The sequence below is a fragment of the Scyliorhinus canicula genome, chromosome 3, assembly GCF_902713615.1.
Source record: "Scyliorhinus canicula chromosome 3, sScyCan1.1, whole genome shotgun sequence".
Classification (NCBI taxonomy): Eukaryota; Metazoa; Chordata; class Chondrichthyes; order Carcharhiniformes; family Scyliorhinidae; genus Scyliorhinus; species Scyliorhinus canicula.
In genome coordinates this window covers 157,312,383-157,332,539 of record NC_052148.1, presented here as the reverse complement: position 1 = coordinate 157,332,539, position 20,157 = coordinate 157,312,383, and the positions used below count along the sequence as shown (strand labels likewise).

Below are 20,157 nucleotides of genomic sequence, written 5' to 3'. Positions count from 1 at the left end.
GAACTACGCCGTCGGGAACTCGGCCCATCGGAGGCTGTAAATCTCGTGGAGGCGCTGGAGCATTGGGTGTCAGGCTGGCTAATGATATGCCTACTGTACCTTTACCCGGGCAGCGAGCGAAGCATTGACCCCATTTTTGGGGTGCCGGAGCATCCCGATTTGGTGTCAAACCAGCGCCCAACCGCGATTTTGGCATCGTAAGCTATTCTCCGCCCAATCGCGCTTCACGATTTTGCCGTCGGCAAACGGAGAATCCTGCCCATTATATAATAGAGGAGGAATGGAGTAGAGCATCAATGATACAGGAGTTGAAGTGGTCATTATTAGCATCTTCTTCTCTGTAACACACTACTTAACTGCTTAGAAACTCTTACATCAACATTACTTCACAAAATATTAACTGTTCTATACATTTTGTAAGATTATTAGGTTACTAGTCAGAATACTAATTGTTAAAATCTACTTTCATTATAAGAAACTAACACCTAACTTTGTAGTTGACTAACACTTGATTATATTGGAGACCCTTCCTTGCATTGTAGTAAAATAGAAACAGCTTAGAAATGGGGCAGAGCATAGAAAGATGTCAAGGTAGATACTGCAAGTTTGTGTCAATTTTATAAAAAGTTTACTCGTAGTAAAAAGCTGGGACCTTAAAAGGCTGTGCCTGAAAAACTGCGTGTATGAGAAGGCCTGCAGAATAGCTCTCTTTATCAGAGAAGAAACCAGTTTGTAAAAGCATTGCGATCACATGTTGAGATAAAAGGGGCATTACTTACATAAAAAATACAATTGACAAAAATAACAGGAGCTATTGGGGGGTCTTGTGGCGCAGCCAGCAGCGTCTCTGTCTCCAAGCCAGAAGCTCCAGACGTCAAGAGAAGCAACATAAACTATTCCTAGTAGCTCAAGGAAAGCATGCACACACACATTCAAGGCTAAAGAAAGATGATTGGGGAAAGGGAGGGGTTAATTGGATAAAGGTCAGGATAAAAAAAACATTTTTTTGTGCAGCAGATAGAGACCATCAAGAAACAGAACAAACAAGGCACAAAGGATAGTGAGGGACAACGGCTTGAAGACCAAATTAAATGTGTCATCCACATCTTGACACATGTAATATAAACTGTGTTAAATTGCAAACCAATGTCCAAGTTTATTTGAGAACTTAGTAAAGTTCACCTAATTATGTCTCAATAAAGTTGAACCTAGGGCAGCACGGTGGCCTAGTGGTTAGCACAACCGCCTCACGGCGCTGAGGTCCCAGGTTCGATTCTGGGTCACTGTCCGTGTGGAGTTTGCACATTCTCCCCGTGTCTGCGTGGGTTTCGCCCCCACAACCCAAAAATGTGCAGAGTAGGTGGATTGGCCATGCTAAATTGCCCCTTAATTGGAAAAAATAATTGGGTAATCTAAATTTTAACAAAAAATAAATAAATAAAGTTGAACCACAGCAAAGCTGCCGGAAGCTAAATAAATTTGGCATGTCTGCATCGACTCTCAAAAACTTCTTCAGATGTCCGGTAGAGAGCATCCTATCCGGCTGCATCACAACTTGGTATGGCAACTGCTTGGTCCAAGATCGCAAGAAACTGCAGTGTGTGGTGAATTCAGCCCAAAGCATCACACAAGGTTGCCACCCCCACATTGATTCTGTTTATACCTCTCGCTGCCTCAGGAAGGCAGACAGCATTATCAGAGTCCCCTCCCATCCAGGCATTACCTTCTTCCAGACCCTTCAATCAGGCAGAAGGTACAGAAATCTGAAGACCCGCACATCCAGAGATAGGAACAGCTTCTTCCCCACAGCTATAAGACTCCTGAATAATTCCCCCTCAGACTGATCTGTTCCCTGTAAGAACACTATTCACAACTCCCTATGCTGCTCTTGCTCATGTATTTGCTTTGTTTGGCCCCTTGTTCTGCACTGTAACTGTGGTTGATGTAATTCACACTGTGGCGACTAGGGGCTTTTCACAGTAACTTCATTGAAGCCTACTCGTGACAAGCGATTTTCATTTTCATTAGTGTTCTTTCAGAGTGTTTCCCCAATGGTTGAAGCATGCCTGGGGAAAGGCAGCTCAGTTCCAGTTCGGAGTCTGTAGAAGGTCTTGGAGGAAGAATATGAGTAGATCTGGACCTGGGCGACCCTGTTTCATCTCACAATGTGCAGCAGTGGTATGGCCTGGATGGCAGACAGAGAGCAGCAAGAGTAATGGCGAGGGGAGCATTGAGATCATCAATACTGTCATCTTGAAAGAGAGAAATGGAATAGCAGATTGGTACTCCAAGGGCCCATTCTAACCCCCCAAAGTTGGTGCCTTAGCACAGAGAGTAGACAGCTAGGCAGTCTTGCAAACTGGAATTAAAAGCTAGCAGTCTGAGCCGGGGCAGCAAGGTGACTTTGCGTCACTCCTGCTTGAGCACCCTCGGCATTCAGAGGTTTGGCTGAAGCTGTTCTGCACTCTACAGGCAGTATTCTCCGCATGATCCTCTCTCCCCATGCTCCTCCCTCCCAATGCCCCTCTCTCCCCATGCTGTACTCTCCTCATGCTCCTCTCTCCTCATGCTGTACTCTCCCCATGCTCCTCTCTCCCCATGCTCCTCTCTCCCCATGCTGCATTCTCCCCATGCTGTACTCTCCCTGTGCTGTACTCTTCCCCGTGCTGTAATCTCTCCCCATGCTGTACTCTCCCCATGCTGCACTCACTCCCCATGTTGCACTCGCTCCCCATGCTGCACTCGCTCCACGTGCTGCAGTCTCTCCCCGTGCTGTACTCTCTCCCCGTGCTGTACTCTCTCCCCGTGCTGTACTCTCTCCCCGTGCTGTACTCTCTCCCCGTGCTGTACTCTCTCCCCGTGCTGTACTCTCTCCCCGTGCTGTACTCTCTCCCCGTGCTGTACTCTCTCCCCGTGCTGTACTCTCTCCCCGTGCTGTACTCTCTCCCCGTGCTGTACTCTCTCCCCGTGCTGTACTCTCTCCCCGTGCTGTACTCTCTCCCCGTGCTGTACTCTCTCCCCGTGCTGTACTCTCTCCCCATGCTGCTCTCTCCCCAATGCTGCACTCCCCCAATGCTGTACTCTCTCCCCATGCTGCACTCTCCCCATGCTGCACTCCCCCCATGCTGCACTCGCTCCCCATGCTGCACTCTCCCCATGCTGCACTCTCCCCATGTTGCACTCCCCCCATGCTGCACTCTCCTCATGCTGCACTCGCTCTCCATGTTGCACTCGCTCCCCACGTTGCACTCGCTCCCCATGTTGCACTCGCTCCCCATGCTCCACTCGCTCCCCATGTTGCACTCCCCCCATGCTGCACTCTCTCCCCGTGCTGCACTCGCTCCCCGTGCTGCACTCTCTCCCCGTGCTGCACTCTCTCCCCGTGCTGCACTCTCTCCCCGTGCTGCACTCTCTCCCCGTGCTGCACTCTCTCCCCGTGCTGCACTCTCTCCCCGTGCTGCACTCTCTCCCCGTGCTGCACTCTCTCCCCGTGCTGCACTCTCTCCCCGTCCTGCACTCTCTCCCCGTCCTGCACTCTCTCCCCGTGCTGCACTCTCTCCCCGTGCTGCACTCTCTCCCCATGCTGCACTCTCTCCCCGTGCTGCACTCTCTCCCCGTGCTGCACTCTCTCCCCGTCCTGCACTCTCTCCCCGTGCTGCACTCTCTCCCCGTGCTGCACTCTCTCCCCGTGCTGCACTCTCTCCCCGTGCTGCACTCTCTCCCCGTGCTGCACTCTCTCCCTGTGCTGTACTCTCCCCATGCTGCACTCCCCCCATGCTGCACTCCCCCCATGCTGCACTCGCTCCCCATGTTGCACTCGCTCCCCATGTTGCACTCGCTCCCCATGCTGCACTTTCTCCCATGCTGCACTCGCTCCCCATGCTGCACTCGCTCCCATGCAGGGCCGGCTCAAGGTACCGGCAACTCGGGCAGTCGCCCGGGGCGCCATGTGCTAGGGGGCGCCATCAAGGAGTGCGGGTCCCGCGCATGCGCAGTTGGGCCGGTGCCAACCAGCGCATGCGCGGTGGCCACCCTCCCTCAGGCCGCCCCGCACAAACATGGCGGATAGATCCAGGCTTGCCGGTGGTCACTCCGCCCCCCCCCCCTCGGGCCCCCTCTGCCCCCCCCCACCCTCGGGCCCCCTCCGCCCCCCCCCCCCTCCCCCCCCCCCGCCTCTCTCTCCCCCCCCCCCCCCCCCCCCCCCGAAGGGCACCGAAGTTCAGCTTGCCCGTGGCGCCAGCAACCCTAGGGCCGGCGCTGTTCCCATGCTGCACTCGCTCCCCATGCTGCACTCGCTGCCCATGCTGCACCCGCTGCCCATGCTGCACTCGCTCCCCATGCTGCACCCGCTCCCCATGCTGCACCCGCTCCCCATGCTGCACCCGCTCCCCATGCTGCACCCGCTCCCCATGCTGCACCCGTTCCCCATGCTGCACCCGTTCCCCATGCTGCACCCGCTCCCCATGCTGCACCCGCTCCCCATGCTGCACCCGCTCCCCATGCTGCACCCGCTCCCCATGCTGCACCCGCTCCCCATGCTGCACTCGCTCCCCATGCTGCACTCGCTCCCCATGCTGCACTCGCTCCCCATGCTGCACTCGCTCCCCATGCTGCACTCGCTCCCCATGCTGCACTCGCTCCCCATGCTGCACTCGCTCCCCATGCTGCACCCGCTCCCCATGCTGCACTCTCCCCATGCTGCACTCCCCCCCCCATGCTGCACCCCCCCCATGCTGCACTCCCCCCCATGCTGCACTCCCCCCCATGCTGCACTCCCCCCATGCTGCACTCCCCCCATGCTGTACTCGCTCCCCATGCTGCACTCCCCCCATGCTGCACTCGCTCCCCATGCTGCACTCCCCCCATGCTGCACTCGCTCCCCATGCTGCACTCGCTCCCCATGCTGCACTCGCTCCCCTTGCTGCACTCGCTCCCCATGCTGCACCCGCTCCCCATGCTGCACTCGCTCCCCATGCTGCACTCGCTCCCCTTGCTGCACTCGCTCCCCATGCTGCACCCGCTCCCCATGCTGCACTCGCTCCCCATGCTGCACTCGCTCCCCTTGCTGCACTCGCTCCCCTTGCTGCACTCGCTCCCCATGCTGCACCCGCTCCCCATGCTGCACCCGCTCCCCATGCTGCACTCGCTCCCCATGCTGCACTCGCTCCCCATGCTGCACTCGCTCCCCATGCTGCACTCGCTCCTCATGCTGCACTCGCTCCCCATGCTGCACTCGCTCCCCATGCTGCACCCGCTCCCCATGCTGCACCCGCTCCCCATGCTGCACCCGCTCCCCATGCTGCACCCGCTCCCCATGCTGCACCCGCTCCCCATGCTGCACCCGCTCCCCATGCTGCACTCGTTCCCCATGCTGCACTCGCTCCCCATGCTGCACTCGCTCCCCATGCTGCACTCGCTCCCCATGCTGCACTCTCCCAATGTTGCACTCGCTCCCCCGTGCTGCACTTGCTCCCCATGCTGCTCTGCGCTCTCTTCTCATGCCATTGCCTATACAGTGCAGAAAGAGGCCATTCAGCCCATCGAGTCTGCACCGACCCATTTAACCCTCACTTCCACCCTATTCCCGTAACCCACTAACCCCACCTAACCATTTTTGGTCACCAAGGGCAATTTATCATGGCCAATCCACCTAACCTGTTGGTCTTTGGAATGTGGGAGGAAACCGCAGCACCCGGAGGAAACTCACACAGACATGGGGAGAACGTGCAAACTCCGCACAGACGTGACCCAGCGGGGAATCAAACCTGGGACCCCAGCGCTGTGAAGCCACAGTGCTAGCCACTTGTACTACCATGCTGCCCCTCTTTCCCTGTGCTCACTCTTCACTCTTTCCTGTGCTCTCTCCCTGCGCTCTATCTGTTTGCTCCCTGTGCACTCTCTCCGCTCTCGCTCTCCGCTCTGTACTCATGCCATTCTCTCTCTCCCTGTTCTCTCTCTGCTTACTTCCTGTACTCTCTTTCCACTCTGTCCTCCTGCTGTGCTCTTTCTTTGCTCTTTCATCATGCTGTGCTCTCTCTCTGCTCTTTCCATGTGTTCTCTCTTACATAGACATAGAACATAGCGTGGGCAGCACGGTAGCATTGTGGTTAGCACAATTGCTTCACAGCTCTCCCGCTCTCTGCTCTTTCCCTGTGCTCTCTCTCCGCATTCTCCCTGTGCTATCTCTCCCTGTGCTCTCTCTCTCTCTGCTCTTTCCCTAGTGCTATCTCTCTCCACTCCTTGCTTGTGCTCTCTCTCTGCTCTGTCCCTGTGCTCTCTCTACCCCAGCTTCATGATGTGCTCTCCCTCCATGAACACAGGCCAAATCTTTGAAAATCAGCAGTTCTCTTTGGCAATATTCACTCCCCAATTGTAAAGCTTTTCCGGAGTTCTGGTTGAAGGGATAAAGTTGGTTAACTGCACTGAATGTGCTCCTGTACTTTGTTCATTATATATTCTCTGTAAATGTGCACATTCCAAATCTGAGTCATTATTTGATTTGCAGGTTAATTCGATTTTGTACATCTCAGACTACTCTTTCAAAACAAGTGAAAAAGAAGTGAAAGAATTCCTGGTTCAAAGTGGCTTTCTTGACCGATGTCTGGAGAATCAGCAAGACCAAAAGCTATTTCTTGTCACATACGCAGAAAAGGTAATTTTTGCTTTTATTTAGTTTATATTTGTCGTTTGAAATAAAGCTGTACTGGTAAAAAGTACTTTCTCATACTTCAAAATCAAAGTAGTTTTCCATCTTTTGTCTGTATTCTTGGGAGACTTTCTCTTTGAAATATCAGAATTTAATGAGGAAAGATTTAGAGGAGGGGCAAAATTGGCAGGTCAGAATGATTGATAAGAATCCTGCTGATGCCAAATGTGAGGATATCCCAAACCCATAAGGTAACCTTGGAACCCCAATTCTTAGTGGCATATATTTTCAATTTGGTACAATGTGAGAAAATGTATGGAAACCAGGGAGGAATAGTGCCATCATTGTGTGATCAATTAATAAATAATATTTATTAACTTAAAAGTTAAAAAAATACACAAGAAGGACTAGAACAAACTACAAAATGTAATCACGTTGTAAGGCTATACACATGCAGTATTACATGACATTACCCCTTCTTTCCGAACTACTTACGTTTCCTGAACTCTGAGACACCTCTTTGTTCCCAAACAACATCCAATATTTTATAACTCTATGAGCTAAATCCAGCAAATAATTACCACATATGGGGCGCAATTCTCTGCAGACCGTCGTAACGCCGATTTCCGGCGAGCAAAATTGGTGTAGATGACTCCGGCGTGGGGGCCTTCTTTTAGGCGGCGATTCTCCGTTCCCGGAGGGGCCAGCAGCTGACTGACGCGATACGCGTCAGTTTCACCAGCTGCGGAAGTGGTGAGACCCGGCGTTTTTTTTGGGGGGGGGAGGAGGAGGAGGAGAGAGACTGACCCGGCGTTTGGGGGGGGGGGGGGGGGAGAGAGAGACAGACCGGCATTTTGGGGGGGGGGGGGAGGAGGAGAGAGACAGACCGGCGTTGGGGGGGGGGGGGGGGGGAGGAGGAGGAGAGAGACAGACCGGCATTTTGGGAGGGGAGGAGGAGAGAGACAGACCGGCATTTTGGGGGGGGGGGGAGGAGGAGAGAGACAGACCGGCATTTGGGGGGGGGGGGGGGGGGGGAGGAGAGAGACAGACCCGGCATTTGGGGGGGGGGGGGGGGGAGGAGGAGAGAGACAGACCGGCATTTTGGGGGGGGGGTGAGAGACAGACCCGGCATTTGGGGGGGGGGGGGGAGAGAGAGAGAGACATACCCGGCATTTGGGGGGGGGGGGGGAGGAGAGAGACAGACCCGGCATTTGGGGGGGGGGGGGGGAAGAGAGAGACAGACCGGCATTTGCGGGGGGGGGGGGGGGGGGGGGAGGAGGAGAGAGACAGACCCGGCATTTGGGGGGGGGGGGGGGGGGGTTGCGGCATCGGGGGGGGGGGTTGCGGCATCGGGGGGGGTTGCGGCATCGGGTGGGATTGCGGCATCGGGGGGGTTGCGGCATGGGGGGGGGGGGTTGGGGGCAGCGGCGTGCAGAGAGGGGGGGGCGACGGATGCCCGGGGCCAACGCACCATCGCCCCCCCTCTGCACGCAGCTGCCCCCTACCCCAACCACCTCCCCTCACCACCCCTACCCCCTTCCCCACCCCTACCCCCCTCCAACGCCGCACCCCCCCACCCCCCAGTAACGCCGCACCCCCCCCACTAACGGAGGAAGGAAGGGGGGAGGAGGAAGGAAGGGGGGAGGAGGAAGGGGGAGGAGGAAGGAAGGGGGAGGAGGAACGAAGGGGGGGAGGAGGAAGGAAGGGGGCAGGAGGAAGGAAGGGGGCAGGAGGAAGGAAGGGGGGGAGGAGGAAGGAAGGGGGGGAGGAGGAAGGAAGGGGGGGAGGAGGAGAGAGGGGGGGGTGTGGGTACCGGCCTTCAGAGGGAGGGGGGGGGGTGTGGGTACCGGCCTTCAGAGGGAGGGGGACGGGGTGTGGGTACCGGCGTTGAGGGGGGGGGGACCCGGCGTTGAGGGGGGGGGGACCCGGCGTTGAGGGGTGGGGGGTTGCGGCGTTGCGAGAGATGGGGGGGGGGGCGGCGTTGGAGGGGGGTAGGGGTGGTGGGGAGGGGGGGTGGGGGGGGGGGGGGGGGGGGGTGGGTGTGGTGGGGGAGTAGGGGTGGTGGGAGAGGGGGTAGGGGCGGTGGAGGGCGGTAGGGGGTGGTGAGGGGGGTGGGTTGGGGTATGGGGCAGCGGCTTTAAAGAGGGGCGGGCAGCGGCGTACAGAGGGTTGGGGGCGACGGTTGCATGTCCCTGGGAATCCGTCGCCCCCCCTCTCTGCACGCCGCTGCCCCCAAACCCCCCCAATGCCGCAACACCCCCACCTTATGCCGCAACCCCCCCCGATTGCCGCAACCCCCCCCCATGCAGCATACACCCCCACGATGATGCCACCCCCACGATGCCGCAAACCCCCCCCCGATTTTTATCTATGCCGCAACCCCCCCCGATGGGTTGCCTGCAAACCCCCCCCGCTGCTGCCACCCCCCGATGCCGCCGCAACCCCCCCCGATGCCGCAACCCCCCGATGCCGCAACCCCCCCCCCCGATGCCGCAACCCACCCCCCCATGCCGCAACCCCCCCCCCCCCCCCCCCACCCCCCCCCCCCCCCCCCCCCCCCCCCCGACACTGAACGGCACCAACCATCATCAATGGTTGACGCCGTTTTAAAGGTACTGTGATTTTCACCGACGTGACCTGTGGCCACGTCGGCGGGACTTCGGCCCATTCGGGCCGGAGATTTGTGGAAACAAAAATATAATGACATCCCGCCGGCGCCAGCTGTTTTCAGAGGCTGCCGGCCTGGATTTGCACAGCGCCGGTTTTTGGCCAGTCAGAGAATTAAAAACCCTGCGGGAGCGGGATTAACGCCGCTGCCGGCCGATTCTCCGACCCTGCGTGGGGTCGGAGAATTTCGCCCATGTTTGGTAAAATCGTCTTCAGTTTCAGTGAAGGCAAAATCGTCTCGGTTTAAGTTTTAGATCTTAACCGGCTGCTCATGTAGCAATAATTTGTTTTCGGGAGACTGATTCTTCAGTTGGATGTGGCTGTGATAGTAGCTGATACTGTGTCCCTCTCTCCAGGTATTGGGCTTTGGATATATCATTCTTCCCCTTTGATGTTACCCACCCAGTGGATCTAGCTTTTAGCATATATGTGTCAGTTTCCTATCTCCCCACTTTGAAGTTACCTCATCTACACCCCATTGATTTCCCTGAGTCACATAGTAAAAAATTGCTTTTCTCACTGATATGCTTATTTGCATATCAAAATTCCTTCTTACAACTTCCGATACCAACACCCCTTTTAATTTTATTTTATCCCAATTTCATTTTTTAATCTTAATTCTTCCCAATTCTTAACATGATAGGCCTCCTATACCAGAGGCCAGAGTCATTGTAAGACATAGGGGAGGCTTGAGATGCCCTAATTCACACCCATATCCAACAGCCTTAATGCCCTTGAAATGACTGCACCAAAGTAATTCATGCCCACATTGGTATGGCATCTTCTTACACTCATTGTTGCCATTGCCTTGTGCTCGGCCTCTCCATGTGCTTTGGTTCATCCGAGGAAATGCTCAAACTGAGTCTTCCCCCATTCAGGCAAGCAAGGTTATACCTTCCATGTGACAAGTCACCATTCACTGCACCAACAAACCACATCCAAAAACATAACCGCAGTTTAATGAGATAGCACCCCTAATAATTAACATACTCAGACTTGAGACACTGTGATGGGAAATGTTCAGCCTGGAGTTCAGTTACTAGTGGTGTACCACAAGGATCTGTTTTGGGGTCACTGCTGTTTGTCATTTTTATAAATGACCTGGAGGAGAGCGTAGAAGGATGGGTGAGTAAATTTGCAGATGCCACTAAAGTTGGTGGAGTTGTGGACAGTGCGGAAGGATGTTACAAGTTACAGAGGGACATAGATAAGCTGCAGAGCTGGGCTAAGAGATGGCAAATGGAGTTTAATGCAGAAAAGTGTGAGGTGATTCATTTTGGAAGGAATAACAGGAAGACAGAGTACTGGGCTAATGGTAAGATTCTTGGTGGTGTGGATGAGCAGAGATCTCGGTGTCCATGTACATAGATCCCTGAAAGTTGCCACCCAGGTTGAGAGGGTTGTTAAGAAGGCGTACGGTGTGTTAGCTTTTATTGGTAGAGGGATTGAGTTTCGGAGACATGAGGTCATGTTGCAGCTGTACAAAACTCTGGTGCGGCCGCATTTGGAGTATTGCGTGCAATTCTGGTCGCCGCATTATAGGAAGGATGTGGAAGCATTGGAAAGGGTGCAGAGGAGGTTTACCAGAATGTTGCCTGGTATGGAGGGAAGATCTTATGAGGGAAGGCTGAGGGACTTGAGGCTGTTTTCGTTAGAGAGAAGAAGGTTAAGAGGTGACGTAATTGAGGCATACAAGATGATCAGAGGATTAGATAGGGTGGACAGTGAGAGCCTTTTTCCTCGGATGGTGATGTCTAGCACGAGGGGATATAGCTTTAAATTGAGGGGAGATAGATATAGGACAGATGTCAGAGTTAGGTTCTTTACTCAGAGAGTAGTAAGGGCGTGGAATGCCCTGCCTGCAACAGTAGTGGACTCGCCAACACTAAGGGCATTCAAATGGTCATTGGATAGACATATGGATGATAAGGGAATAGTGCAGATGGGCTTTAGAGTGGTTTCACAGACCGGCGCAACATCGAGGGCCGAAGGGCCTGTACTGCGCTGTAATGTTCTATGTTCTAGTGGAGTCTTCCCTGTGTCCAGTAACCACCATATGTATCAGAGGTCTTCTCTTCCCCCAGCTCATCTCATGAAACAATCTATCCATCAATCTATGCCTCGGCAGCTGAGGGAACAAAGAAAACTCTTTGCACCAAAGACCCGCACGTGCGTATACCTAAATCCGCTCCCCCTCAGGATCTGGTATTTTTCCTCCAGCCCTGCGAACCTAATCTCCACCCACCCACCGATCGGCGTCCCCTCTGCAAGAAGGCTCTCCAGATCCTGGGTGCCTTACCTGCCCTCACAAATGCTGAAATTAATTTATCCACGCTCACAAAAATGCCTGAGGGGGGAAGATCATGAGAGACTGAAACACGAACAGGAAACTCGGGAGAATGTTAATTTTTATCATCTGTACTCTACCACCAAGGAGAATGGGAGAACATCCCACCTCTTCAGATCTCCTCTCACCTCCTCCACCAGACTCGCCAAATTCAATTTGTGCATCATGACCTGCTCATGAGCCACCTGAATACCAAGTTACCTGAATTTTGTTCTGGCCAATTTGAATGGTAAGGTTCCCAAGTCTGCCCAAATTCCCTACCCAGGGAATTTACCGGGAAGACCTTGCACTTGTCCACATTAGATTTGTACCCTGAGAAGGATCCAAACTTCCTTAACAACTGCATTATCTTCCCCATGCACAAGAAAGGGTCTGAAATGTACAGCAACAAATCGTCCGCACAAAGGGACACCCTATGTTCTCAAACCCCTCCTTTCAATGCCTCTCCATTCCTTAGATTTCATAGAATTTACAGTGCAGAAGGAGGTCATTCGGTCCATTGAGTCTGCACCGGCTCTTTGAAAGAGCACCATACTCAAGCCCACACCTCCACCCTATCCCCATAACCCAGTAACCACACCCAACACTAAGGGCAGTTTTGTACTCTAAGGGCAATTTACCATGGCCAATCCACCTAACCTGCACATCTTTGGACTGTGGGAGGAAGCTGGAGCGCCCGAAGAAAACCCACACACGGGGAGAACGTGCAGACTCTGCACGGACAATGACCCAAGCCGGGAATCGAACCTGGGACCCTGGAGCTGTGAAGCAATTGTGCTAACCACCATGCTACCGTGCTGCCCCATGACCTAAGTGCGATGGCCAGGGGTTCAATAGCAAGTGGAAACAGCAACAGAAACAATGGGCATCCCTGTCTCGTGCCCCTGTGCAGCCGGAAGTATCCCAAACTCACCGCATTTGTCCTAACATTCGCTGTGTAGGCGTTATATAACAATCTCATCCAGGAGATAAACATCGCCCGAACCTAAATCGCGCCAGGGTTTCAAAAAAGGAACCTCCATTCCACCCGATCGAACACCTTCTCTGCATCCATAGAAATAATTACTTCTGGAACCTTCCCCCTAGATGATGCTATGATCACATTCAAAATCCGTCTGATGTTACTCGACAACTGTCACCTCATGACAAAGCCAGTGTGATCCTCGGAGACCACCTCCGAAACTCACCCCTCCAAACACCTCACCAGGACCTTTGGTAGCACCTTCAACAAGGAAATGGGACCACGGGACCCACATTCCACCGGATCCTTATCCTTTTTTGGGATCAGGGAGATGGACGCCTGCGCCAGTGACAATGAATCGTTATACATCCCCAATAGAAATGGTGCCAGCGCCGCTGCAAATTGCTTAGAAAATTCCATTAGACCCCGGGTCATTCCCCGGTCACATCGAACCAATGCACTCCATTATCTCCCGGAGTCCCAATGGCGCCTCCAATCCCTGTCCCCTCCCCCTCTTCACCTCCAGAAAGTCCAGCTGCCTAAAAATTGCTCCATCTCTGAGTCTTCCTCTGCCACGTCTCAGACCTTTGCAGCTCGTGGTAAAATGCCTCAAATGCTCCAGTGGTCTTGGTCTTATCCAGAGCCGTCACCAACAAACCGCCTCCACATGCGCGCCCCCCACCCCAGTCCCTATTCTGAGCTATCTCTTGTGTAGCTGTGCCTGTCACCTCAACTGGTGTGCTAACAGACGGCTCACCTTCTCCCCATACTCGTAGAATACACCCCGTGACGGACAGGATGAGCAATAAATGCTGGCCTACCCAGCGACAGCCATATCCCGTAAACAAATTTTAAAAACTAAATGTAAACTGGTTCACCACCTTCCCTATCAATACCAGATCGAATTGCACCTGCAACCCCTTTCCGCTAACAGTTGTTTTGTGGAGCCACTGAATACTGCTGATCCGCTTTCAAAGTATCATCAACCAATCTCTGAATTTGCATCCTTCTGACCTGGTGCCTCTGTGGTTTATAAGATATTACCTCCACTCTATTCACCGCCTTCAGCGCTTCACTAAACGTGGAGGACATTACCTCCCTATTCTGGTTAAACTCCACATAGTTTTCTATGGCTAACTTTTCACAAAACTTCTTGTCCACCAGGAGTGTTGAATCTAATCTCCATGGGGCCACCGTGACCTGTTTCTAACATCACATCCACATTATGTGGCGCATAATCCGTTTTCACTATCGCAGAATATACCGCCCCCACAATCCCCAGCAATCCTACCAAAGTAATTCACCTCCTCTGGTGGATTAAAATTATGTTCTTTGTTTTTGACTGTGACCCAAAGTTTTTGCCGGGGTAGAGCACCCGAATCGAACTTACTCCTCAAGAATGCCGACTTGGCCTTTTGAAGTCTGCTCGATGTTTGGCCATGTTCTGCCCCAACTCCCTGATAAATGTGGATCGGATACCCTCCCAACTGCAGTCTCACGTGGCCTTTGCCCACCTCAAAATTCGCTCCTTCTCCTGTTACTTGTGCAACCAGACTTCTCCAGCTCTCTGTCCCTGATGCAGTGACCAGTGGACCTGATCCACCTGGGGGGCTTCTTGAAAACATCCTCGCCAACCAGCTTCCCGAACATCTTCGCCAACCAGCTTCCCGAACATCTTCGCCACATAGATGGTGGTCTCGTGCCTTTAACCCCCTCCAGCAGTCCAACTATTCCTAAATTTTGAAGCCTGGATCAATTCTCCGGATTGTCCACTCTGGCCTTCAATACTTCGTGGACCTCCACCAGTATTTTGTACCTCTGCCTACAGCGACACGATTGTGATCAAAGATCGCCTTTTCCTTTCCACCTCCCGAATTATCATGTCCTGGGACTCTATTCACTTCTCCTCCCTCTCCAAAGCCCCATAAGAACATAAGAACTAGGAGCAGGAGTAGGCCATCTGGCCCCTCGAGCCTGCTCCGCCATTCAATTAGATCATGGCTGATCTTTTGTGGACTCAGCTCCACTTTCCGGCCCGAACACCATAACCCTTAATCCCTTTATTCTTCAAATAACTATCTATCTTTACCTTAAAAACATGTAATGAAGGAGCCTCAACTGCTTCACTGGGCATGAAGAGGAGCTACTACTGCCTCGACCCCCCTGGGCAGTGTTGGGCATGTTAGTACAGTGGTTAGCACAATTGCTTCACAGCTCCAGCGTCCCAATTTCGATTCCTGGCTTGGGTCACTGTCTGTGCGGAGTCTGCACGTTCTCCCCGTGTGTGCGTGGGTTTCCTCCGGGTGCTCTGGTTTCCTCCCACAGTTCGAAGATGTGCATGTTAGGTGGATTGGCCATGCTAAATTGCCCTTAGTGTCCAAAATTGCCCTTAGTGTTGGGTGGGGTTACTGGGTTATGGGAATAGGGTGGAGGTGTGGGCTTGGGTAGGGTGCTCTTTCTAAGAGCGGGTGCAGACCTGATGCGCCAAATGACATCCTTCTGCATTGTAAATTCTATGGATTCTATGAAATGACAGGTCCTCTTGCATTTATAAAATAATGGTCTTTATTGTTGTCACAAATGGGCTTACATCAACACTGCAATCCAGTCACATGTGAAAAGCCTCTAGTTGCCACATTCTGGTGCCTGTTTGGGTACACAGAGGGAGAATTCAGAATGTTCAATTCATCTAACAGGCACGTCTTTCGGGACTCGTGGGAGGAAGCCGGGAACCGAACCTGGCACCCTGGTGCTGTGAAGCAGTTGCAGCACAATAACAGTGGTGGGCGGCACGGTAGCACAAGTGATTAGCACTGTGGCTTCACTGTGCCAGGGTCCCAGTTTCGATTCCCTGCTGGGTCACTGTCTATGCGGAGTCTGCACATTCTCACCGTGTCTGCGTGGGTTTCCCCATGGTGCTCCGGTTTCGTCCCACAGTCCAAAGACGTGCAGGTTAGGCAGATTGGCGATGATAAATTGCCCTGAGCGACCAAAAAAGGTTAGGAGGGGTTATTGGGTTACGGGGATAGGGTGGAAGTGAGAGCTTAAGTGGGACGGTGCAGACACGATGGGCCGCATGGCCTCCTTCTGCACTGTATGTTCTATGTTCTATAACAAATGCCACAAGAACATCAGTTTACAGAAGCACGTGGTACACTTCTTTGTGGCAGTGGAGTTGGCTGTTCGAATCTCCTCATTTCCATCATGAGATCCACGAGCAGGCGGGAAAACTGTAACCAAAATATAAATAACCACTATGTATATCAGTGTAAATACAGCAGCCCTACCAACTCCAACCATTGCCATTAACCGGTGCAGTGCCCACTTTAACACGATAAAACTAAAAAACAAAATGGAGACTCGCTAACCATACTGCCCGAGAGCAATTTAACAATTCTAGTATCGGCAGGAGGCAGACAGTAACCGTTTCATAGCCATCAGTGAATTGACACTGCTGGGAAAGGGAACAAGGATGTGTCTCCCCCCCCCCCCACCCTCCTGCAATTTGAATACCTGTGAAAAGATTTGTGGAATCACATTGAGTAAGCACAAGCTGGTCACAGATACTGCTCACATTTCCCACCGGTGCTTCTTAAATTACCCTGGAATAAACTCCATTAACTGCTTCATAGGCAGTGGTGACACCACAGCAGGTTCCGTCATATCTTCCTTCACTGCGCCACGAGGGTCATCCAACTCTTGAGCGGGAGCTTTATTCGATTTAAACCTGGGATTACAACCCACTGACATCCCACATCAGAGGAGAAATCAACAAGCTTAAATTGCCTTGTTCTGTTTCTCACCAAAACGGCCATAAACCTGGTAGAATGGGTCAGTACCTCAGCCTCCAAGCAGGAGGCACCTTGTGTGTGACTGATCAGCTCATGGCCGCCATCGGATGTCCTGGCCTATAAATATATGTTCAATCTGAAATGAAGATAAATTGCCATTTTTGAAACCACGTCTCACTCAAAATAAATCAAAGAAAGGGTGACACGGTGGCGCAGTGGTTAGCATTGCTGCCTCACATTCCAGGAGCCCGGGTTCAATTCTGTCCTCGGGTCACTGTCTGTGTGGAGTTTGCACTTCCTCCCTGTGTCTGCATGGGTTTCCTCCGGGTGCTCCGGTTTCCTCCCACAGTCCAAAGATGTGCAGGTTTGGTAGATTGGCCATGATAAATTATCCCTTAGTATCCAAAAGGTTAGGTGGGGTGACTCGGTTACGTGGATAGGGTGGAAGCGTGGGTGCTTTTTCCAATGGCCGGTGCAGACTCGATGGGCCGAATGGCCTTCTTCTGCACTGTAAATTCTATGATTCTATTAAATTACTTGTCCTCATAGCAATTTGATTAGAATTAGAAAAATATTTCAAAATAACAATTGTTTTAATTTTCTTTGCAGAGTTCTTCCTTGAGTTTATCACTTGCTCATGAAAGAATTATTTTGAGACAACAATTGGAAACAAGGAAATGTGATCTCCATACACTAGAACGATTTTTCAAGGTTTGACATCTTAGTTAATTGTTAAAGTTTGTGGCATTGAATTTATATTGGGTGTCTACATTGGTTTGCTAAGAATACACTATTTTCTAAAGAGTTAGAGCCCAGAACATATGGGCATGATTCGCTGGACTCCCCGAACACCTGGTGCACCTGTCCTCACCCCCAAAGAACCTACTCATCCTAGTCCCTAGTCCCAGACATGTGGGCCCGGTGCAACACCTTGAATTGGATGAGACTAAGCCTCGCACTATGAAGAGGAAGAGTTGACTCTCTCTAAGGCATCCGCCCAAGTCCCGTCCTCTATCTGCTCCCCAAGTTCCCCCTCCCATTTAGCCTTCAGCTCCTCCACTGACGACTCCTCCACCTCCTGCATTACCTTATAGATGTCAGACACCTTCCCCTCTCCGACCCACACCCCCGAAAGCACTCTGTCCATCGCCCCCCCGCGAGGGCAGCAGAGGGAACTCCTCTACCTGTCGCCTAGCAAACGCCTTTACCTGCAAGTATCTGAACAGGTTCCCTTGGAGCCCAAATTTATCTTCCAGTTCCCCAGGCCCGCAAACCTCCCGCCAATAAACAGGTCCCTCAATTTGCTGATGCCCACCCTTTGCCATCCCCTAAATCCCCCATCAGTGTTCCCTGGGATGAACCAATGACCTCCACCCAATGGAGCCTCGATCGAGCCCCCTGTTTCCCCCCTATGCCGTCTCCACTGTCCCCAGATTCTTAGGGTCACCGCCACCACCGGGCTCGTGGTATGCCTCCTAGGAGAGAGCGGTAATGGCACCGCTGCCAAGGCACCCAGGCTCGTACCTCTACATGACGCCATCTCCACTCCTTTCCACGCCGCCCCCCCCCCCCCCCCCATCACCCATTTACGCACCATTGACACATTGGCCGCCCAATAGTACCCCAAAAGGTTGGGCAGTGCCAGCCCGCCTCCACCCCTCCCTCGCTCCAGGAAACCCCTCTTCACTCTCGGAGTCCCATGTGCACACAAAGCTCAAAATACTGTTAGTCACTCTCCTAAAGAAGGCCCTGGGGATAAAGATGGGCAGGCACTGAAAGAGGAACAAGACCCTCGGCAGCACCGTCATTTTGACGGACTGCACCCTCCCCGCCAACGACAACGGCAGCATGTCCCACCTCTTGAACTCCTCCTCCATCTGATCCACAAGCCCGGCAAAATTATGCTTGTGGAGAGTCCCCCAGTCCCTGGCCACCTGCACCCCCAGGCACCTAAAACTCTCCCCTGCCCTCCTAAGCGGAAGCCCACCAACTCCCTCCTCCTGGTCTCCAAGGTGCACCACAAACACCTCACTCTTGCACAAATTCAGTTCATAGCCTGAAATGGTCCCAAACTCAGCTAGCAGCTCCATCACCCCCGGCATCCCTCCCACCGGGTCCACCACACACAGTAACAGGTCATCGGCACACAACGACACCCTATGTTCCTGCCCACCTCGCACCAAACCTCTCCGCCTCCCTGAATCTCTCAGCGCCATCGCCAACGGCTCGATTGCCAATGCAAACAACAAGGGGGACAGGGGGCAGCCCTGCCTGGTCCCTCGGTAAAGCCGGAAGTACTCCGACCTCCTCCCATTCGTGGCCACACACGCCATCGGGGCCTCATATAGCAGCGTCACCCATCTAATAAACCCTTCACCCAAATCCAAACCTCCCCAACACCACCCCTAAGTACCCCCACTCCACTCTATCGAAGACCTTCTCCGCATCCAGCGCCACCACTATCTCAGCCTCTCCCTCAATCGCCGGCATCATGATGACATTCAACAATCTCCGCACATTCGTGTTCAGCTGCCTTCCCTTCACGAAACCTGTCTGGTCCTCGTGTACAACCCCTGGCACACAGTCCTCTATCCTGGTGTCCAGGATTTTTGCCAGCACCTTGGCATCCACATTGAGGAGAGATATGGGCCTGTATGAACCACACTGCTGGGGTCCTTGTCCCTCTTTAAGATTAATGAAATCAGCGCCCGCGACATTAGAGTCCAGTTTCTCCGTCCGCACGAAGGCCCACGCCTCCTCCGGGGAATCAAAATAATAATGCCGGTCCAAATAAGTTACCCACAGGCGCGCAGGCTGCAACATTCCAAACTTTATCTTCTTCTTATAGAGCACCTCCTTCGTCCGATTAAACCCGGACCGCCGCTTAGCCACCTCCGCACTCCAATCCTGGTAGATCCGTACTACCCCATTCTCCCAATTGCTGCTCTTCACCTTCTTGGCCCAGCGCAGCACACACTCCCGATCACTGAACCGGTGGAACCTCACCAGCACCGCATGCGGGGGTTCGTTCTCCTTAGGCCTCCTGGCCTGTACCCTGTGGGCTCCCTCCAGCTCCAGGGGCAGATGGAAAGATCCTGCCCCCACTAACAAGTTCAGCATCGTAGCCACGTAGGTTGTCAGATCCGACCCCTCCAGCCCCTCCGCAAGGCCCAAGATCCTCAGATTTTTCCGCCTCATGCGGTGATCGAGCTCCTCGAAGCGGTCCTGCCACTTCTTGTGGAGTGCCTCGTGCCCCTCCACCTTACTCACGAGGACCACGGCCTCCTCCTCTCGTTCAGTGGCCCGCGCCTGCAACGCCTGGATGGCAGCACCCTGGGACGTCTGAATCTCTGAGAGCTTTTTGTTTGTTTCCCGCAGAGAGCTCAGTACCTCAGCCTTGAAATCTGCAAAACAGCGCAGGAGAGCAGCTTGCTGCTCCTGCGCCCACAGCCTCCACTCCTCTGGTGCTCTGCCGGCCGCCATCTTGGAATCCTTCCCCCGTTTTTTCTGGGGAGCTGCCGCCGTTTTTTCCCCCCTTTCCACTCCGAGTTCGAGTCATGAAATGCAGAGAAAGTCGATCAGCACACCTTCTCCCACCGGGAGATGTCGAAAAGATTCCGTTTTGGGCTCTAAAAAGAGCCGAAAAGTCTGTTTCAATCGGGAGCTCACAAATGTGCGGCTTCCTATGTCATCGCTGCCACCGGAAAGTCCACTGTCGGAATCTTAACTGGATTGTTTGCAACCT

At 53.4% G+C, this 20,157-nt stretch overlaps 1 protein-coding gene across 3 annotated transcripts in view; it reads left to right on the top strand.

The window, feature by feature from the left end:
• Nucleotides 1–20,157, top strand: part of LOC119963043 — a 133,502-nt gene that overhangs the window by 58,996 nt on the left and 54,349 nt on the right. For all 3 annotated transcript variants that reach the window (XM_038791551.1, XM_038791552.1, XM_038791550.1), the window contains 2 exons: nucleotides 6,506–6,652; nucleotides 17,022–17,123. In XM_038791551.1, the coding sequence (XP_038647479.1) occupies nucleotides 6,506–6,652; nucleotides 17,022–17,123 (249 nt within the window). The remainder of the gene's footprint in view (nucleotides 1–6,505; nucleotides 6,653–17,021; nucleotides 17,124–20,157) is intronic.